The sequence below is a fragment of the Sarcophilus harrisii genome, chromosome 3, assembly GCF_902635505.1.
Source record: "Sarcophilus harrisii chromosome 3, mSarHar1.11, whole genome shotgun sequence".
Classification (NCBI taxonomy): Eukaryota; Metazoa; Chordata; class Mammalia; order Dasyuromorphia; family Dasyuridae; genus Sarcophilus; species Sarcophilus harrisii.
Genome location: NC_045428.1, coordinates 248576356 through 248596793, shown reverse-complemented (window position 1 = coordinate 248596793; position 20438 = coordinate 248576356). Strand labels below are relative to the sequence as shown.

General features: G+C 35.1%; 1 protein-coding gene across 1 annotated transcript in view; it reads right to left on the bottom strand.

Annotated features, from left to right (window-relative positions):
- Positions 1–6469: 6469 nt before the first annotated feature.
- The window catches only part of NDP (norrin cystine knot growth factor NDP), a 51048-nt gene continuing 37079 nt past the window's right edge, over positions 6470–20438 (bottom strand). Inside the window, exon 3 of the mRNA XM_003763448.2 lies at positions 6470–9058. Within this exon, the coding sequence (XP_003763496.1) occupies positions 8831–9058 (228 nt within the window). The 3' untranslated portion in view covers positions 6470–8830. The remainder of the gene's footprint in view (positions 9059–20438) is intronic.

Genomic DNA, 20438 nt, shown 5'->3' with positions numbered 1-20438 from the left:
CTCAATAGCCACAACAAAGATGTGTGTCCATCTGTTATCTGAGAATTTTTTTAATATGGAAGAGAATGAAAGAGGAAGATGGAACTAGATGAAAAGGAGGCGTGTTTATAAATTTGAGGTAGAATATAGCAACTTAAAAAATAGATTTTTCTAACAAAAACTCATTTTGATAAAGAACTGCTATATCTCACATGTCTATAATTTGGCAAAAACAATCTGATCCTTTGATGGTGCCTCTAATTCAAGTCATTCATATTAGATGCAGCGGGGCAGAACAGTGGATAAAGCCCTGAGTCTGAAATAAAAAAGAACTGAGTTCAAATCTGGTCTCACTAGCTTTCTAACTCTGGGCATGTTTTCTCAACTGAAAATAGTCACAATGACAATGTCTACCTTGCACGGTTGTTGTATAAAATGAGATAATATTTGTAAAGTGTTTAGCAGAGTGTCTGGCACATAATAAGTGCTATATAAATGCTTATTCCTTTCCCCAAATATGAAAGAGCTCTTGAAAAAAGAGTGAAGAGTAATTATCAGGAGGAAAAGGGGAAAAGGGTTCTATATATTGGTTGAACCAATTGGAGAAATAAAAAGAAGTCTTTTAAAGAATTTATAGCTCACCTCAAGCACAGAAATTGATACATAAGAGAGCATTCCATTGAAAGAATCCTATATTTATAAATCAAAGAAATTGGGTTAAAATGTTAATTCTGTTAAGTACTAACTTTGTTAGTATTTTGGGTATAATTTTACCTTTTTGGATTTCAGATTATTTGTCTGTAAAAGAAGAAGAATAGACTTAATAATCTCTAAGGTTTCAGCTCTAAAATATCATTATATATATATATATATATGTATGTATGTATATATATGTGTGTGTGTTTAGAAACCTAGTATAAGAGCTTTAAAATATCTATATATTTATAGATATATTAGATATATCTATATCTATCTATATGTTTGAAACCATGGGATAAGAGCTCTAAAATATCTATATATCTATATCTATCTATCTATATGCTTGGAAACCTAGTATAAGAGCATTATCTTGGATTCAAAAGCCCAATGTTGTATTACTGGCTCTGCTACTATATTTGTTCTTATTATTGATCAGGTATGTGTGACAATCTGTGACCCCAATTTGGGGTTTTCTTGGCAAAGATACTGGAGTGATTTGCCATTTCCTTCTCCAGCTCATTTTATAGATAAGGAAACGGAGGGAAACTGGGTTAAGTGACTTGCTCAGAGTCACAACTAGTGAGTAAAACTGGATTTGAATTCAGATAAAGGAGTCTTCCTGACTCTTAATGAGACTTCTTAGCCTAGCATTGTCTGCACTATGGTGCCACTTAGCTGTCCTGTCTTTGTATTACATCAGGCAAATTAATTGCTTTCTTATCTATAAAAATTTTTGCATTATACACCTCATGGGATTTTGGGGAGGAAGAGGCTTTATATACCTTAAAGCACTCATTACTATTATTACATATACTGACATGCACGAACAAAAATATAAATGCATATTTATATTTATATAGAGAGTTTCATAGCATGTTAGAACCGAAACATTAAAGATCATCTAGTCACTCACCCACCTTTATGGTTAATGAAACTGATAAATTAAGAGACTCACCTTGGTCACATACTAGATTAATGGCAGAGTCAGATCTAAAGATACTAGACTGCTACCTAGGTTGAGAGTACAGTATTCTTTCCACTATATTTTGAAATGAAACTGTCTATTCTCCACAATATCATGTTGGCAACCAGTAGGTTAAACTCTAAGTTGGCAATATATATAAATTGACAATTTGACAATTGACAATTTATCTCTTATCTTTCCAGGCATCAAATTTAAGCTCTAACTGACCTCTCATTTGCAGAGACTTTTCAATCATTTCTAAAAATTTGGTCAGTTTTGTTCTTTGGGAAATTTGTCTCTCCATGAATTTTCAAGAATCTTATTTAAGTCTTTGAACTATGTTAGATGCTTTGACATGTCCTACTTATGCAGTCAAGCTAAATAATGCTTGTTTTCTGGGAGGTCACTTGAACACTAATCTTTTCTTATTTTAGCCATTTTCTTCCAATGATATTACAAGGGAAGTGGTTAGTTTGGGCAGCAAATCATTGTTCAAACACAATCTACACTAAATACTAAATATATGTTAATACAATGTTGTTATTGTGAACCACATGCTTCCAGTTTTTATTTGAAGGGTCTTGAATTTAAAATTAATCATGAATCATCAGCATAAGTCCTTAAATGTAGGGGCTAAATAAGGAACTAGCTTATATAGCTTGTTTCCATTTGACCAGACATGGCCAGGAATATGAACATTTCAGAGGTTGCAAAGTTTTTTGACAGATGTAAGTTAAGCTTTGCATAGTGACAGTATTGTAAGCTATGAGATTTGTCTGAAACACGATTATTGCTAATTGAAAGGTGTAAGTTGAAGTAAAGGGATGACAGAGAGGAATGCTCTGAGGTAGTTTCAGACAAAGTTGAGATTTTCATGTCCTCTTACTTTAATAATTTCAAATTAGGCTTGATATTGAGAGTGTGGCAAGAAGTAAGAGATAAAGGAAGAAACTAATAGACTCTACTATAAAGATAAATTATTGTGGATAGAAAAAGCCAATTATTATTTTTTGCTGAAACAATTGGGATTAAGTGACTTGCCCAGGGTCACACATCTAGGAAGTATTAAATGTCTGAGGCTGAACTTGAACTCAGGGCCTCCTGACTTCAGGGCTGGTGCTCTATCTACTATACCATCTAAGTGCCTGAAACAAACCAATTATTATTCTATATATCATCTACTAATTTTTATTTATTAGATGATACTATTATCCTGAAAATAATTGAATTCTTTTATTTAAGGAATATAGCAGAATATCTCAATTATATAGAAATTTGTTGAAAAAATATATGTGAGTGGCAATTAGATGGAACAGTGGATAGAGCACCAGCCTGAAGTCAGAAGGACCTGAGTTCAAATCCAGCCTCAGACACTGAACACTTACTAACTGTGTGAGCCTGGGCAAGTCATTTAACCTCAATTGCCTCAGCAAAATATGTGTGTGTGTGTGTGTGTGTGTGTGTGTGTGTGTGTGTGTATGTGTGTATGTGTGTGTGTGAAAGAAGTATGGTACTACTCTTATATTTCTGTCTATTTAAGATGGCTAGGTAATGATGCAGTATCAAAACCCAAGGTGAAATAAAAAAGCATATAGATTTTAGCACCAAGTGGGGAACTCAAAAATCAGAAGAAGGTTAATTTCCTCAACTTTTTCTCCAAGAGGAACTGCCACATGGGAAGAATCATAGGCAACTTTAGTTTCTTCATCTGATTTAGATAATCTCTTAAAATTGAATAATATTTGAAACATCTCATCTTATTACTATGACATGTTATTCAGGACCAATAGTTGCCCAAAATGGATCTCAAAAGGAGAGTTGTAGAACCAAAATTAGATTTAAAAAAACCAATCTAATATGTAATTTGTAAAAATTCTAATTGTAAAACAGGACAGAAATGTCATAGCTTTATATAGCTGGAGACTCTTTTGCTGGAATAGACTTTATAGAGATCATCTTATTCCATTTTATTTTATAGAGGTAAAAAATTGACATCTAGAGAGTTTTTATTTATTTGCTGAAGTAATTGGGGTTAAGTAACATACCTAGTTTTCACACGACTAAGTAATCTAGAGAATTTAAGGGACTCTCCCAAGTTCACATAAATGATACATGGTAAAATTAACATCAGAACCTGAGTATTTTGTCTTACCAATAAAAAAGATGTACTATTCTTAGTGGACTACAGTCTGAACAGAATATTTTGTAAACAAATTAGTGTTACTGCTTAATGTACAAATAGAGTTCAGTTTACAAATCATTTTAAGGAAGGAATTTACCTGGTTAATTTTATTATAAATAATAAAGACTCACATTTACATACTTCATAATATACAAAACTCTAATCTTTGTGACTCTTTTAGAAAGGTTGTAAAAATGTCATTATCTTCATTTTATTAATAAGGAAATGGAGGCTCATGGAGTCCAATGATTTGCCTAAAACCAAATAAGGAGAAAGTAGCAGAACAGGGGTGTGAACCCAGAAATTTTTGGTCTAAATGCAATGTGCTTTCCTTTCTTTCCCTAAAATGTATCGTGGTAAAAATATTGATGTTATTTGTATAAAAATCATTATGAATGTTTAAATCATAAGTAGAGTCTGAGCCGGTCCAGAGCAGTCACCTCATAATTTCCCAGTTGACTGTTCTCCAGAACTTCATCTTAGTCTTTGTAACTCATCTTCCTATAAGATTGCATCAACTCTGAAAACTCACATCTAGTCAATATCCTTTGACCCTGGACTTCCTTTTCTCTGATACAAGGGGGTAAAGAGTGGACCTCTGAAAACTCCTACCATATCCCCCATTTAAGAAAGGGAGTAGAGGCAGCTTTCCCATAATTTCCCATCTGTCTGTAGAACTTCATCAAGCCTGGCACTATGAACTGTCCTCCTCCCATTCCTCCTTCCATTTCACTTCTTTTCATGTGCTGCCTTCCTCCATTAGATTTCTGAGAGAAGGGATTGTCTTTTGATTTTCTTTGTATCCTCTGAGCTTACTTAGCACAATGCCTGGCACAAAGTAGATGTTGAATAAATGCTTATTGGCTATTTATGTCCTATTTGCTATATGACCCCAATCAATAGATTAGGAAAGGCTATGTTTCCATGCTCATTAATATTTAATGCAAGAATTTTCAAATTCCCTCTTGTTTGATTAAGTCCAAATCTAAAAATCTGGTAGTAGATTTCCTAATGGAATCTTAAGACATCCTGACATCAGATAGTATGGAAGGTTCTTTTCTCCTCAAGAGAGTTTTTGTTCGTCATTCATATAGTACCAAATCTTTCATTTTTTAATCTCTTTTTTCTTTAATTTTCTTTGACTGAATTTCTTATATGAAATTTCTTTTCCTGCTCATCTTTCCCACTCATAGGATGCTCTGGTCAACACCCCTGAAACACTACAATCACAACTCCTACCAGATCATACTCTGGGGCCTGCTCAAGGGAAAAATATATATTCATTTTGTTGATTTATAACTGGAAAGTTTTAAGTTCAAAATATAATCATTTCTTTCTGTATATGTGGCATCACTACTTGAAAGATATGTCCGTATATGTGATGTAGCACACTTTGGAATTTTGTTGACAAGTCATTTAAAAGGTTTAAGAAGTTAGTACCTGTACCAATCATTTTAAATAGGGTTGCTTCTGATAGCACTGAGCAATATCACTGAATCCTCTTCTAAGGACCACTAACTTTTGTGTTTCAACTGCCCTGGTAGTCATTCAGATAGTTCTTGAAATGCACATATCCTTGAATGAATAGGAATCGAGAAGCAGCACAATACCCTGTTTACAAGCAAAATGACATAAAGGATAGCATCCTGCAGTTGAAGTTAGGAAGACTTAACTTCAGTTTTTCCTAAATACTATTAGATGTGTAGGTGTGAGCCCCTTCACTTCTCTGAGATTCAGTTTAAGGTTAATAATAGTGCCCATCTCAGACTCATTGTGAATATCAAAGGAAATGTTTTAAAGAACTTTGCAAACTTTAAAGTGTTTTGTAAATATAAGTTATTATTATTGTTAGTATTATTTAAAGTAGTAAAAGTATTAGTGTTAGTGTCAGGAAACTAAGATTCTAGTCCTTAATCTGACATCTGATAAGAAAAGAGGAGAGGTGGGGAGAGGAGAAGAAAGTTTCTTCACTACCTGATTTAACAAGACTATTGTGAAGAAAGCATTCCAGAGTGTGAACTATAGTGAACTGAAAAGACATCAGTTCTATTCTTGAAAATCCTACAACCCTTCCCATTTTTGAAAACTATCCTCATTCACATTCATTTCTAATCCCAAAGCAAAACTTTGCAAGTCTGTCAACCCCTATCCCTTCATAAACACACACATACAAACAAACTATTAATCTCAGAAATAACTCTACTGTGTGTGTCCTAGTATACTCTTCCCTCTTTTCTTTTCTTTTTTTTTTTTCTCCTGAGGCAATTGAGGTTAAGTGACTTGCTCAGGGTAACACAGCTAGGAAGTGTTATATGCCTGAGGTCAAATTTGAACTCAGGCCCTCCCGACTTAAGGGCTGATGTTTTATCCACCTGCCACCTAGTTACCCCGCTTCTTCCCTCTTTTCATGGATTGAAAAATGCTTCCCTGAATGCTTGATAAGAGAAATGAAAAAAACAAGCTTGAAGTTTCACTTACAACCAGCTAATTGGCAAAGGAGAGTGAATGTAAATAGAAATTGTTTCTGTTTCAGATAGAAACCCTGAGAGTCTTCCCCTTTAAGATTTTTTTATTAGATAAAAGAAGCCATTCTCTACCTCATTTCTTAGCTAGTCTTAATCACTGAATGGGCATTGCCTCAGTCACAGAGTTATTAAAGACTTTATTAAGAAAAAGTTATCTCCCATTACATCCAGGGCCATATCCAGTTGTCCTGATCTATATCTTGCCACTGGAAGCAGATGGATCCGGAGGGGAAAGTGAAGCTTTGCATAGTCCTCTCTCATTTGAATCCAATTCACTTCCGTGTCATGGTATCACCTCGATGATGTCATGGTCTTTTTTGAGAATGAAGGACAAATAAGAATAGCCAGTATATATGTCAAGTAAGTCAGTGCATTAGATGTAATGGAACACATTATGACAGATCATTGAGTGGAAAATAGGGTTGAGTGATAGGGGCTGTATTGGTTTTATATGGATATTTAGAGTGAAGGATGAATACTGGGCTAAAGGAATATCTTTGGGAAGAGGTGATGAACTTGTTTTACATAGGGATTTCTGAGAGTGGGCTTGTGTTTCTATCTGTAGCCTGTGGGGCTATTTCTGGGCAGCCCTTCTCCTTACCTCACTTGTATTTCCCTTTTTATAGGCTGCCTCACCCAGTTTTTCTAGCAGGGGTTCTTAACCTGGAGTTCACAGACTTGTCAAAGAATCCATAGAGAGATGTCAGGGACTCTGTGAACTTAAATGGATTAAGAAATATATATCTTTATTTTCACCTTTACTTTGGTTTGGTTTATAATCTTACACATTTATTTTATGCATTTAAAAACATTTCATGATGCAACAAAAAGGTTAAGAACCCCTGTAATTGGCAGGTGGTCTAAAATGGTTCCCTAAGAAGGTCAGGGTTTTCCAGGACCTTAAAATAATAAAAGATTTTGGAGGAGAGAGAAATGGTGACAGCTTCATTTTAGGGGTTTTAGTCCTCAGGGAATGCCTTCTGCTTTATTTTCTGTGTTGATTTTGCAGGAGAAGAAATAATGTTTTATTTTAACCTTTTAAACTGTGTTATTTCAATTATTAAATTAGTAAAGTATTTTAAAATAGATTTAGTGGTCCATCAAGGACTTACTGCATTTTAAATCTCAAAGTTGAATGATATACTAACTCTATAAGAGTTTGACTAAAGAAACTATTGTGGGAGATAGTTTTATAGAGAAAAAAATACCACGTGAGTAGTCAATGACCTGGTTATGAATCTTGCTTTAGTTAGTCATCCACTACATAGCCTTGGGCAAATACTTAGTATCTGTGAATCTCAGCTTCTTCATCTGTAAAATGAGGTATTTGGATAAGATTATATATTAAAAAGTTTTTTTTCTCCAGTTATCAATCCTAAGTGAGTTTATTTTTCCTTAAATTAAGCATTTATGATTTAACAGATCTGATAGTAGCCTCAGTTGACTGAAATAATTGCCTGGAGGATCAAAAGCATCTGTGGGTTCAAAAGCTGAAATAATAACTGAATTAGGCCTCCAGTTTGGCCTCTGGTAGAGATACTAGATCTCACATAGACAAAAGGGAGATTAGAAGAACATACAAATATAGCTGCTTATGCCATAATGCATATACATATTGGTCGATAGCTAAAATTGCAGCATTTGAATACATGAATATAACTATTCCACATGCATCTGTACAGGTCTGAAATTCTTCCCTTAAACTCATTTGACTGATGACAGTCAAAATTTATTTAAGATATCCTATATGTAAATGCCCCAATATATATCATTGCATTGCCCTAAGCCATTCCTAAATGAGCCAGGTTGTTGTCATGGTCTAGATATTCCAGCATTCCAAAAGAGAGCCTGAGTTTTCTTGTTAATTATTTTTAATGCCAGCTAAACTTGGTCAAGCATGTCCACATACTTGGTGTTTGGAATAGACAAAGGACAACTTTTAGCAGCAGCAGCAGCAGCAATCATAATCAAGAACAATGTAACATGGAGATGAAAGGTCAACAATAGAAAAGGACTCCATAGACAAATCTGGGACTCCTTGTGCCCTATGTCATTTCTTCCAAGCGATCTTCTGATGAGTGACAGCTTATCATTTGTCTGTCTTCTTTCCCCACTAGTGCTCAGAGGTGGAGAGCATTCAGAGCAAAGTGAAGAAAAGATGAATCTTAAAACTACTTAAAGAACTTGGTCCAAGGGGAGGTAGAGTGGGAAGGGGAGGAGCAAACCAGGGAGATATCAAAACTGATCCCCAGTGTTTTCCTCTTGACCAAACACATAATGTCTATTAGTAGAATGTGAATCAATCACATCATAAATGTTACTTCTTCCCTGCTTCTCTCTATTCCCTTTCTATCCCCGGTGCCTCGAGTGAGGGAAATTATCCTGCTAAATCATGCAGCTATCTGTCCTTTGGGGATTCAAGAATCCCACAGCGGCAGCCATGATGCCAGCCAGTCTTAGAGTGCCTCCAGTGGGCAAGTCTTAGGAACTGCACTCTTCACAGTGGCAGGAAAGGATGTACCGGTAGGTAGCTGTGAGTCTCATGCCCCCAGAGCAACGAAGCCTCAGGGCCTTCAGTTTGGAGGTCTGGGGTCGGCAGCAGTGACAGGTAGAGCGGAAGGGCTGCTTCAGGACCGTACTGAAGGAGACAAGAGGCTCTGAGCGGGAGGGCTGGCTGCAATGCCCCTCACACCTTGCCAACAGCACCATCTGAAAGAGAGAAAAGGAAGTAGTCAACCTAGTTTGCCAAAATTTCCATCTTTTTGCATCTGCAGTAGGTGTGATTAGCAAGACTAAAAAAAAGAGTTTTGGAACACTTGCTACTTGTGTGACTTTGCACAAGTCTCTTAACCCTGTTTGCCTCAGTTTCCTCATCTATAAAAGGAGCTGGAGAAGGAAAAGACAAACTACTCAAGTGCCTTTGCCAAGAAAACCCCAAATAGTTTCAGAGGATCAGATATGATTGAAAAGACTGAACACAACAAAATGTTAAAATCAACCACTATAAGTTTATTTTCCCCACAGAGATTGTGCACATTCATGTACACTATGTTTCACATTAGTGTTTCTAACCAGACAGAAAAGGAGAGAGACCCTAGACAAAAGTGGAAATATCTAAATCAGCACATTAAGGACCCACACCTGAAAATAGTAAGAGAATTAATAGAGCCCACTAGACAGTCAGTAGCTGTTATATTGTATTCCTTTTTTTTTTCTTTTTAACTAATGCATTTTATATTATGTCTCTCCCATGTGACCATTCAAATATCCCTTTTTACAAAAATTTAAAGTTGGGGGAGACGGACAGAGCAGTTCAACAAACCTAATAAAACATTGACTGTTTGACAACATATGCAATATTTCATATTTATGGTCTCTCAATTTTAAGGTGAAAAGAGAATGGTGCTTTCCCTTCTATGCCAGGCCAGTTTTAATTGCTATAACTGTGCACTGTTCAATTAGTATACATTGTTTTCATTGTGTATTTTTTCCCCTGCTTCTGCTTACTTTACATTGTGTCAGGTTATAGAACTCTTCCCAAGGAATTCTTCATATTCACTGTTATGGTGTAATAAAATCTTACCACACTCATGGTCACATTTTATATAGCCATTTCCCAATCAGTGAGTATCTACTTTGTTTCCAATTCTTTGCTACCACAATAAGTACTCCATGAAGATTTTCTTTTTATTTCTTTTCTTTCATTTGTTTTTGTTTGATTTTTTTCTTCTTGGGTCACATGCCTAGTATTGGGAGCTCTGAATTGAAGAGTATAAGTATTATAATTCTCTTTTAAATTGTTATTTTAAAGACAGTCCAGGAGAACAAGATTAATGTTGGAAGATTGGAAAAGGGAGAACAACATGCTTGTCTAGAAAATATAGGAGATGGATGTTGCTAGGGAGCGCAATGGTAACCTTGGCAGGAGCTCTCCAACTCCAACTCTCCAAAAGAAAGGGAGAATGGGCTGACTGCCTGCTTAAGTTCATAGACCAAACAAGTATTGTAAATTGGGATGACTTATTGTTTTATACATGTCCCTCATTCTTGGAAAGTTCTCTCATCTCTGCTTCCTGGAATCCCTAACTCTATTCAAACCTCAACCCCACACTAAGCATTTTCTGTTCCTCTTATTTCTGCCTTCCTTTCCCATCTCATAATTATGTCGTATATATTTTAAATATACTTCTCTGTGAACACATTGTCCACCTCTCCCAGAATATCAATTATATCCAAGCAGCAAGTTTTCATTTTCGTCTTTGTGTGCAATGTACTTGGTACATAGTAGGCACTTAATAAATGCTTGTCTAATGAAATCGAGTCATTTCATTCAAATCATTGTTTGCCTGATACCAAACTATTGCTCCCTGAAGTACCTTCTTTGATCAAATTGTGAACTAATTTTGACTTTACCTCCACTTTAACTATTTAACTTTACTTTAACTTACTTTACTTAATTTAAACTATTTAACATTTCATCTCTCAGTAAATCAATAAGCATTTATTACGTATTTTCTAGGTGTTAGGGCTAAGGCTGGGAATACAAAAAGAGACAAAAGAATGGAGATCCAATCAAATGGGCAAGCAAGCAAACAAATATGTTGTAAATAAGATAAATAAGAAATAGAAAATAAAGGGAAGAAACAGATTTGAAAGCAGTCCAGAAAGACTTCCTGGAGAAGATGGAATTTTAGTAGAGATTTAAAAGATCTAACTCTAGTTCTTTCAGTTTCATAATAGATCTCATTCATTTATCTGGTCCAAGATCTTGCATTATTTGTCTTATAATTTTGACCTCTACCTGTTCATGAATCTCCCAGCTTTGCACCATCCCCCTCCATATCTTAAATCAGAGAAATTTCAGTTAGTACCATGCACTTCACTTAGTCACAGCCCTTAAAAACCTCCTTTAACTGTCCTCCCCTCTTTATATTTCCTCTGGATAATGATACAACCATAGTAATTGCAGAACATTAACACTATTATCTGGGAGACAACACAAAGAATCAAGCAATCACTTAGCAACCACATAAAAAAAAGAAGATACTAGAACTCAACCACAATAACTGTGAAGAAGAAATGATGACAGAACAATTTAATTTATTTTTCCTATATAGGAGAATAACGCACAATAATAACACAACATGTCATAATAATAGCAAAAATAAGCTATGAAAACTATCTTCATTTTAATCTGGCTTTTTCACTCTGTTCTATCTTGATAAAGTACCATGGTTTTCAAACCTATCGTCTCTCACAAAGCTGCCTTTTACCTCTATCTCATCCTCCCCTCCAATATCCACTTTCTTTTCTATAATCTTCTGAGCTGCAAACTTCCATTTCCAGGCAATTTTGGTGGTTGGGGCAGAAAATCTGTTAGACCAGAGCAAGACCTCATCAAATGTTTATAAAACACCTACTCTTTTCAGCATTTGTAAAGCTGAAGAGGTGGGGAAGAGAAAGAGAAAGAGAGATGCCTGGAGTTTCCAGTAATATAGAAGCCCTACCCATCAAATCCAGGAGGAGCAGAGAGATTTTTGTAACAGTGTAATAAATTCTGGGGGAGTCTGTCAAAGAATATGTATTCCCTATCCCCTTCTCCCCCTGCTATGTTGAAAATTGCAATTATTTTCTTCCTGCCTTTTGTGCTCTCCTATTGTCCCTCTCTTTCTAAATGCTGGACTAAATAAATGTTTTAGACAGCCATTATTTCATCTGACCCTACAGGAAGCCCCTTAACAGATCTCGATGCATCTTTACTGGTACCAGCATGTGTACCAAAGCTTGCAGACAGGCTGCTTATGTTATGATTACTCAATGCATTAATGTTTGTGAGAATCATGGTCTTCTACCACTTCCTCTTGCAAAAGCTGTCATGATAATTCCTCCCTATTACCTACTCAGAAAAGTCAATGTAAGGTGATCACCCCAGTTTCCACAGCTCTTGGTATATCAAAAGAGGGACCACTAAATTGACACATTACATTTGAAAGGTTTTCAATATCTCATCCAGGTCATGTTAGGTGAATGAAAAACTAGATCCAGAGTTGCATCCAAGGTTTGGTTTTATTTACATTGAAAAACATCTTTCCATTATCTTTATTTTCAGATATACACTTCTAGACTCCCCCACTGAGAGATCAATCCCTTGTTTTAATAAAGAATAAAAAAAGAGGGAAAAAAGTTGTGAATTAACTAATATTTACTTGAATGATATTATTTTCATTGTTTGTCCTTCATTTTTTGAAGAAGACCAGTGACATCATGGGATGCCATCTTGATTTGTGTGTAAGTTGGGTTTAAGTGATGCAGAGTTATCCAAAGTCATCAACCTTGGTCTCTTTTCTGGAGTCATTAAAATACAATGAAAAGGGAAAAGCCAAGATGACTGAAGATGGCTTAGGATACTGTGGATAATCTTGGTGTCTGATGTCTGACCAAGCTCTAAGTGCTCTACAGTGATTGCTTCAGCTGCCTTCATAGTCACTGATAAATTATTCTCATCTGCCCATTCCACCGATGGTCATTTCCCCAACTCACCAGGGACTTGAGGTTTATGAACCACATTAAATCTGACTAACTGGTCTGCTGTGATAGTTTGGCTCCTGTGCATACTACTTGGAATCACAGGTGAGATCTGGGTGACAAATAGACACCAAAATTGGGTGAGCGGTCCTAAAAAGAGCTTAGTAAGCTTGGCAAGCTCTCACATCAGATGTACTAGTCTTCCCTGATCTCCTATACTAGTCACTTGGATATGGGGGGGGTATAAATTAGGTGGCTTGTACTCTGGATGGGGCATCTATGATGTGCCTAGAGAAGGGCATAAGGACTTAGGAAAGTAAATCAAAGAGGATGCAAACTATAACGTTGTGGAAAATGGATGAGTCAATCAATCTATAAAAATTTATTAAGTGTCTCTAAAGTGTCAAGTTCTTTGCTAGAGCCCTGAACTTAAATATCAGAATTCTCTCCAGATTTACTTTAACACCCTGAGGATCCCTTGATTTCAGAGGTATGAGTGTTCCCTCTAAGGATTCAGATATCAATTCCTTTAACAGACAATGTTGGGGTCACTTCGTCTGTGACCAGAGTAAATGTAAATATCACAGGGGATCCTTCAATTTAATTAAAGAATGTTCCTCAATCTTGGATCCATTCAAAACAATCATTTATTAAGTACCTCCTATGCAGAGAGGATATAGAACCAGGTCTGGAGTCAGGAAGCCTTGAGTTCAAATATGACCTCAGACACTTGTGTGACCCTGGACAAGACACTTAACCCTCTTTACCTCAATTTCCTCATTTCTAAAATGAGTTGGAAAAATAGCAAACCATGTTCTTATCTTTGCCAAGAAAACCCCAAATAAAGTCAAAAAGAGTCAAACATGAACAGAAAGTGACTGAACACCACCACCACCACTATGTTCTAGGTCCTGGGAGCCTTTTTTTTTTTTTTTTGAGTATTTGGTGATATTGAAGATTTGTAATTAAGAGATATGAATGAATTCCTAACAAAGCTTATGCAGGCCCTGACCCATTAAACCAGAAGGTTCTGCATATGAGGGGTGGCTTGAGAAAGTGCATTTAGATTGAACAAGGCAGGAGAAGACTGAAGAAGAAGCAGCCCAGTTAGAATGCAACATAAAGTATGCATAAGGAAGTAATGGGAAATTAGTTATGTCCAGATTGAGGGGGGGTCTTGAATACCAGGATAAAGGGCCTGTAGTAAAAAATGATGATGAAGATGATAATGAGCATTTATACATTGATTTGAGATTTCCAAAGTGCTTCATATATGTTAACTCGTGATCCTCATAACAAACCCTCTGAGATAGGTGCTATTATTATCTTTACTTTTCAGTTGAAAAGACTGGCATAAAGAGAATTTAAATGACTTAGCCAGGATCACACTGTTAGTATTTGAGGTAGGATTTGGATCAATATTTTCTTGAACTCCAATTTCTATGTTCTAGCCACTGAACTTCAGACTTACCTAATGAAAAGTGGTTAAAAATGTAATAATGTTATAGGATCAAATGAGACACTATTTACAATAATATTAATTATTATTAAAATATTAATTGTTGTTAAATATTTATATAATGCCTATAATATTCCAGGCATTACGATAAGCACTTTATGGTTATTATTTTTCATTTGTTCTTCACAACAATCCTGAGGTAGGTGCTATTATTATTTTTATTTTTACAGGTGAGGAAAGTGAGTCAAATGGAGGTTAATTGACTTGCTCAGAGTAAAATAGCATCTGAAGTTGGATCTGAACTCTGTTCTTCCTGATTCCAGTTCTGGCTCTCTGCCCAGCTATTCTACCTAGCTACTAGAATCTAGAAGGTACTATGTAAATGCTAGCTATATATTATTATTATACATTATTACTATAATTATTATTAATATCATTAATTTATTTCATTGACAAGAGAAAAAATCTCTTCTGTTGTTTTCACTTATTCTTTATGAAGATCTATCATTAAGTTACCATGTGTTCTTTGCGGTCATATGTGGAATCTCATGAGCATTTTATTTCTCCTTGTTAGAAAAAGAAATGGACATAAAATTAAATTTTTAGTAAATCATAGTAAAAAGTTCATGCACTGATGTCTTCATCTAAGCAACTAATCATCCCATTTCTTAAGGCTGGCTATACTTTTTTTTTTTAATTTTTCATTTTCTTGGAGAAGAACATGGTGATCAAGATAAGACAGTGAACCTAACAAACTGATTGCCAACCATGGATATGTGTAATGAATTTCCCTTGAACAAGATGATTGGAAAAAACATGTTGTTTTGGGAAAACCAATGGAAGTTTTAAGATGCTTCTATGCAGCTCTCCAGGACATCTGTTAGTTGATTACTGGCAAAACATATTGCTTTTTTTCTAGATAAGGCATGTATGCAGCCCCAACTCTATAAAAAAAAAAAAAAATTTCACCAATTCAATAAATTCATTAAACTGAAAGAAAGTTGACCAGACTTAGTAAAAAAAAAAGCCTGAATTATCATATATCTTAAAAATAAAAAAGTATTCTAATATTAGCACATACAGAAACATAAATCATTATTTAAAAGGAGACATTCTCACAATATTGCTTTAATCATTAGATATGAATCATTTACAAGTAATAGTATAATTTTCATAAAAGTATTATTCTACCAATATTCCTAGGAAACAAGGTTTGAGAATAATTTGGTCTTTTTAAGAATTTCAAACATTGTCCCACTTTCTCATTTTTAAATGATTTTGACTTGTACTATTTACACGGAGTGGAGAAGATTCTACCAAATTAAGCATGTCATTATAGTATGGCATACCATACAACAATATAAGTACCCACTTGAGGACTATGTAAGCAGAATACAACTCTGGCAGACACCACCGTGAAAAATAGACCAAATCTGTTTTCCTGGCAACTTAGCTAAGTATGGAAAGGTTTATCAGTAATACGCTGATCCCTTAGTGATGAAGTATTTCATAATGGGAACCTATGAAAAAAGGAAAAATACAAAATAGCCTTCTATCCTGTATGACCTTTTTCAATTTCTCCAGGGATGGTGGCAGAGTTGCAAAAAAGTAGGGTGGAGAGTAATGAAAATAATATGGTTTTAATACCTCATATAAATATTAATGTAATCATTGACACCCTAAATGTTAATTCTTTTGTTCAGTGACCAATATATAGGAATAAAACTATAGGAACTCATTCACTTATAAAGATAATTATTTATTAATACCTGCTATAAGTCAGGTACTGTTCTAGGCACTGGGCATTGAAAAAAAAATAGTAGTCCTTGCTTTCAAAAAGTTTGTTCTTCTTCAAAAAGATACTCCATCTCCCAACTTTGAGTGTTTTCTTTTCTTAGTAGTATTTTATTTCTGAGTATTTTCAATGACTGTCCTGAAACATTAAATATTCCCCTCCTCATCTTCACCTCCTGGCTTCCCTGTTTTTCTTAAGCACCAGATAAAACTTTTCTGTCTACAAGCCTCTCCTAGATTCATTTTATTCTGGAGCTTTCCTTATGTTGATTATTTTGTATTTATCCTATATATAGTTTGTACATAGTTGTTTACATGTTGTCGCCACTACTAGACTATGAGTTCCTTGAAGGCAGAGTATTCATTTCTGTGTATGCCCAGTGTAATGCCCAGAGTATTGCATTGCTTGGCACATAATACATGGTTAATAAATGTTTATTAACTGAGTGACTGTTTGACATGTAACTAAATGCAAAATATATAATAAATAAATATAATTTAATTTCAGGATGACTGGGGGCATTAGCAGATGAGAAGAAAAGATTCTGATTAAGGAGATGATACTTAAAATAAGTTTTAAAGGAAGATAGCAGGCTCTAAAAGGTAGAGATAATGAGGGGGCAACTTTGGTACATGCAAACAACACAGAAATGGGGAATAGACAACAATAAGGAAATGTGTGAAAGAGAAGAATGTAAAAGAATCTATGATAGTAAGTTTGTGTCAAATTGTGAAATGGCTTAAATAGAGGAATGTACATTTTATTCTAAAGTAAACAGGAAGTCATTTAAACTTTTTGAGCAGGAAATTAAGAAGGGGAAAGCCTTGAGACAGAAAGACCAAACAGGAGATAGTCCAAGTAAGAAATGATAAGAGATTGATTCAGGGGGGAAGACATGACCAGTAAAGGCAAAGGCAAGACTGTGAGAAATATTGTAGAGAAAATCAATAATAACAACAACGGATAACATTGATAGAGAACACACACATATACATACACAGATATGTACATATATGCATGTATACACATATATGTACATACACACACGTGTTGTGTGTGATAAGATTCTCAAAATATGTCCAGATCACTGGACTTTGAAGCACCTTCCTTCTATGTTCTCCCAATTTTTAATTGTCTTCAGTTTTAAGTGTCAAATAGAGTAATTTATATTTTAAATTAGAGTTGACTAACGACTAGAACAGGCTGTGTCTTTCAAAACTGTCAGACTGGGACAGTCCTTTTCTGTTACATCCAGAAAGTAAAGATCAAAAAAAAAAAAGGGGGGGGGGAGACAGTAACTATTTGGTGCAGTAGATAGAGCACCAACCCTGGTCAGGAGGAATGAGTGAGGCTTCAGGATAAAGAGCTGGGGTATGTTAAAGAAGGTCCAGTCTATTTCTCTATCTGCCCACCTTCCTATATATTATTTCTCTAAGCAACTATTGAAGCATCATCAATCTGTCTCTCTACCTATCCTCATATTATCTGTATAGCCAACTATCTATCTATCCATGTACTTATCTACCTACCTCTGTATTATCACTCTAATCTAATTATCTATCAACCTATATATGATCAATCTATCTAAATGTATTACCTAGCCGTTCATCTCTGTGTGTCTGTCTATCTTTAGCAGGCACTAAAATAGTTATGAGTTGGGTTAAGATTTTAAATTATAAGCTTATTTTAATGATTCCAAGTTTTTCTCCAAAATAAATGTCCATTTTTTAAAAGCCAACATTCTTCCAGTGATTTTATATGGCTGTAAATTGTGTGATATTCTATTGCTGGCTTCTGTGGGAAAAAAGAGGGTTGTAGGAGTAGTAACGGGAAAAGGTCCTGAAATGGGTAAGAAGGAAAAGAAAATTGTTAGATATTCTAGAAAAATTAGGATTGGTGAAGAAGGCTAGAAATTGAATTTGGGGGAAATTCACACATTTGGGAGAAATTGAGGAAAATTTGAAGTAGAATAATCTTCAGGTTCAGATTCTGTGTGTTTCTCTATGAAAGATTTGAAAGAGGAAGAACAGGCTCAGGAAGACTAAAGAGAATATTAAAGAAGGAAATGTAGTCACTGACAAGTCAAAGTAAATAAGTTTTTAAAAAGACCCATGGTGGATAATATATGTCTACATATCAGTCTTTTCTGATGCTATTATATAACTGCAAACACTAAACACCCTAAAATTTCTGAGGAATTGATAATGAGTATCATCCAGACAGCAACTGATAAATGCATGGTGGGCACAGAGGCTTCCGAATTTAACAAACAAGAAATTATGGAGAAGCAGTGGAAATAATGTCATCAGAGAAATGTCTGAGTGAAAGAGGAGATGGGTCAACTGACAAGAGCAAGAGTTAACTAAGGCATAACTTATTATGTCTTTGAAATGTCAAGAGAAATTAAGAAGTCACCTTGGAAACGGGGTAAAGCTCTTGTGGTGAAATAGTGGGATGTCATGAACAAGAATCACACAAGATAGACAAGCAAGGATGGGGTTGTAATCTGTATTATTGGATAATATTCTGATAAGATCATATACTGATTTGCACATTTGCAGTATCTCTTCAGAGAATAATTTGCCAAACTTTAGCCTATCTCCTTTACAAATGATTATAAATTATAAATTTGAATTAATGAGCTCTTATTTTATTTTTCTGTTACAACTATATGTCATTCATCTAATTGCTTCTCTTGTTTTTCCATTTCCCTTATTTTTCCAATTGCTTCTACCTCAGTCTCATATTTCTCTTCACTATTTTAGCATTGGATTGATGCTTTTTTTACAGGAAGGAAGGAAGGAAGGAAGGAAGGAAGGAAGGAAGGAAGGAAGGAAGGAAGGAAGGAAGGAAGGAAGGAAGGAAGGAAAGGAAAGAAGGAAGGAAAGAAGGAAGGAAGGAAGGAAGGAAGGAAGGAAGGAAGGAAGGAAGGAAGGAAGGAAGGAAGGAAATGAATGGGGTAGAGGGCAACAAAGTTTTGTGCTGAATAAAACAGCAGAATATTCTGTTTTTTTTTCTGTTAATTTCTAAATTGTTCAGAATATAGCAGAATCAAAAATTTTGTTGTTAGAAAATATACCAAATAAAACCAAGAATTTAAATGAGAAGTGGGGGAGGAGGTCAATGACCTTATTTTTGCTTAGCTTTTTTTCTTGCCCTATTCCATTTTTATGCCATTTCAGGAGAGCCTTAGGGGCAAAGTATGCTTTGGAGCCTCAGATTTCACTCAGTTCCCATAACATTGTGATTGATTTGGTTTGGTTTATATATTAGAAAGGACTAACTGATGCTGAGTGAAATGAGCAGGACCAGGAGATCATTATATACTTCAACAACAATACTATATGATGACCAGTTCTGATGGACCAGGCCATCCTCAGCAACGAGATCAACCAAATCATTTCCAAAGGAGCAGTAATGAACTGAACTAGCTATGCCCAGAAAAAGAACTCTGGGAGATGACTAAAAACCATTACATTGAATTCCCAATCCCTATATTTATGCACACCTGCATTTTGGATTTCCTTCACAAGCTAATTGTACAATATTTCAGAGTCTGATTCTTTTTGTACAGCAAAATAACGTTTTGGTCATGTATACTTATTGTGTATCTAATTTATATTTTAATATATTTAACATCTACTGGTCATCCTGACATCTAGGGAGGGGTGGGTAAGAGGTGAAAATTGGAACAAGAGGTTTGGCAATTGTTAATGCTGTAAAGTTACCCATGCATATATCCTGTAAATAAAAGGCTATTAAATAAAAATAAATAAAAATAAAGACTTAAAGAATGGAAAGGAAAAAAAAAAAAAAAAGAAAGGACTAAGTCATACAGTGGTTAGAATGCAGAGCCTAAAGTCAAAAAGATGAGTCTTCCTAGTTCAAATTTGGCCTTCAGACACTTACTAGCTATATGACCCCGGACCAGTCACTTAACCTTGTTTTCCTCAGTTTCCTCATCTGTAAAATGATATAGAAAGAATGTCAAACCTAATGTTTGGTCAAAAGAATGTCAAACTACTCCAGTATCTTTGCCAGATATTCAGACAAGACTGAAAACAATTGAATGACGACAACCATATTAGAATTTCCAAATTACCATTTAAGATTTAAGAATGCTTAAATGTAATTAGGAGAAATTTCTCACCCTAAGTCAGCTAGTCATCTGGCATCATGGACTTTGAATTAGGAACTGAAATTGGAAGTCAAAAGAACAGACTTTCTCTCTCTCTCTCTCTCTCTCTCTCTCTCTCTCTCTCTCTCTCTCTCTCTCCACACACACACACACACACACACACACACTTTTT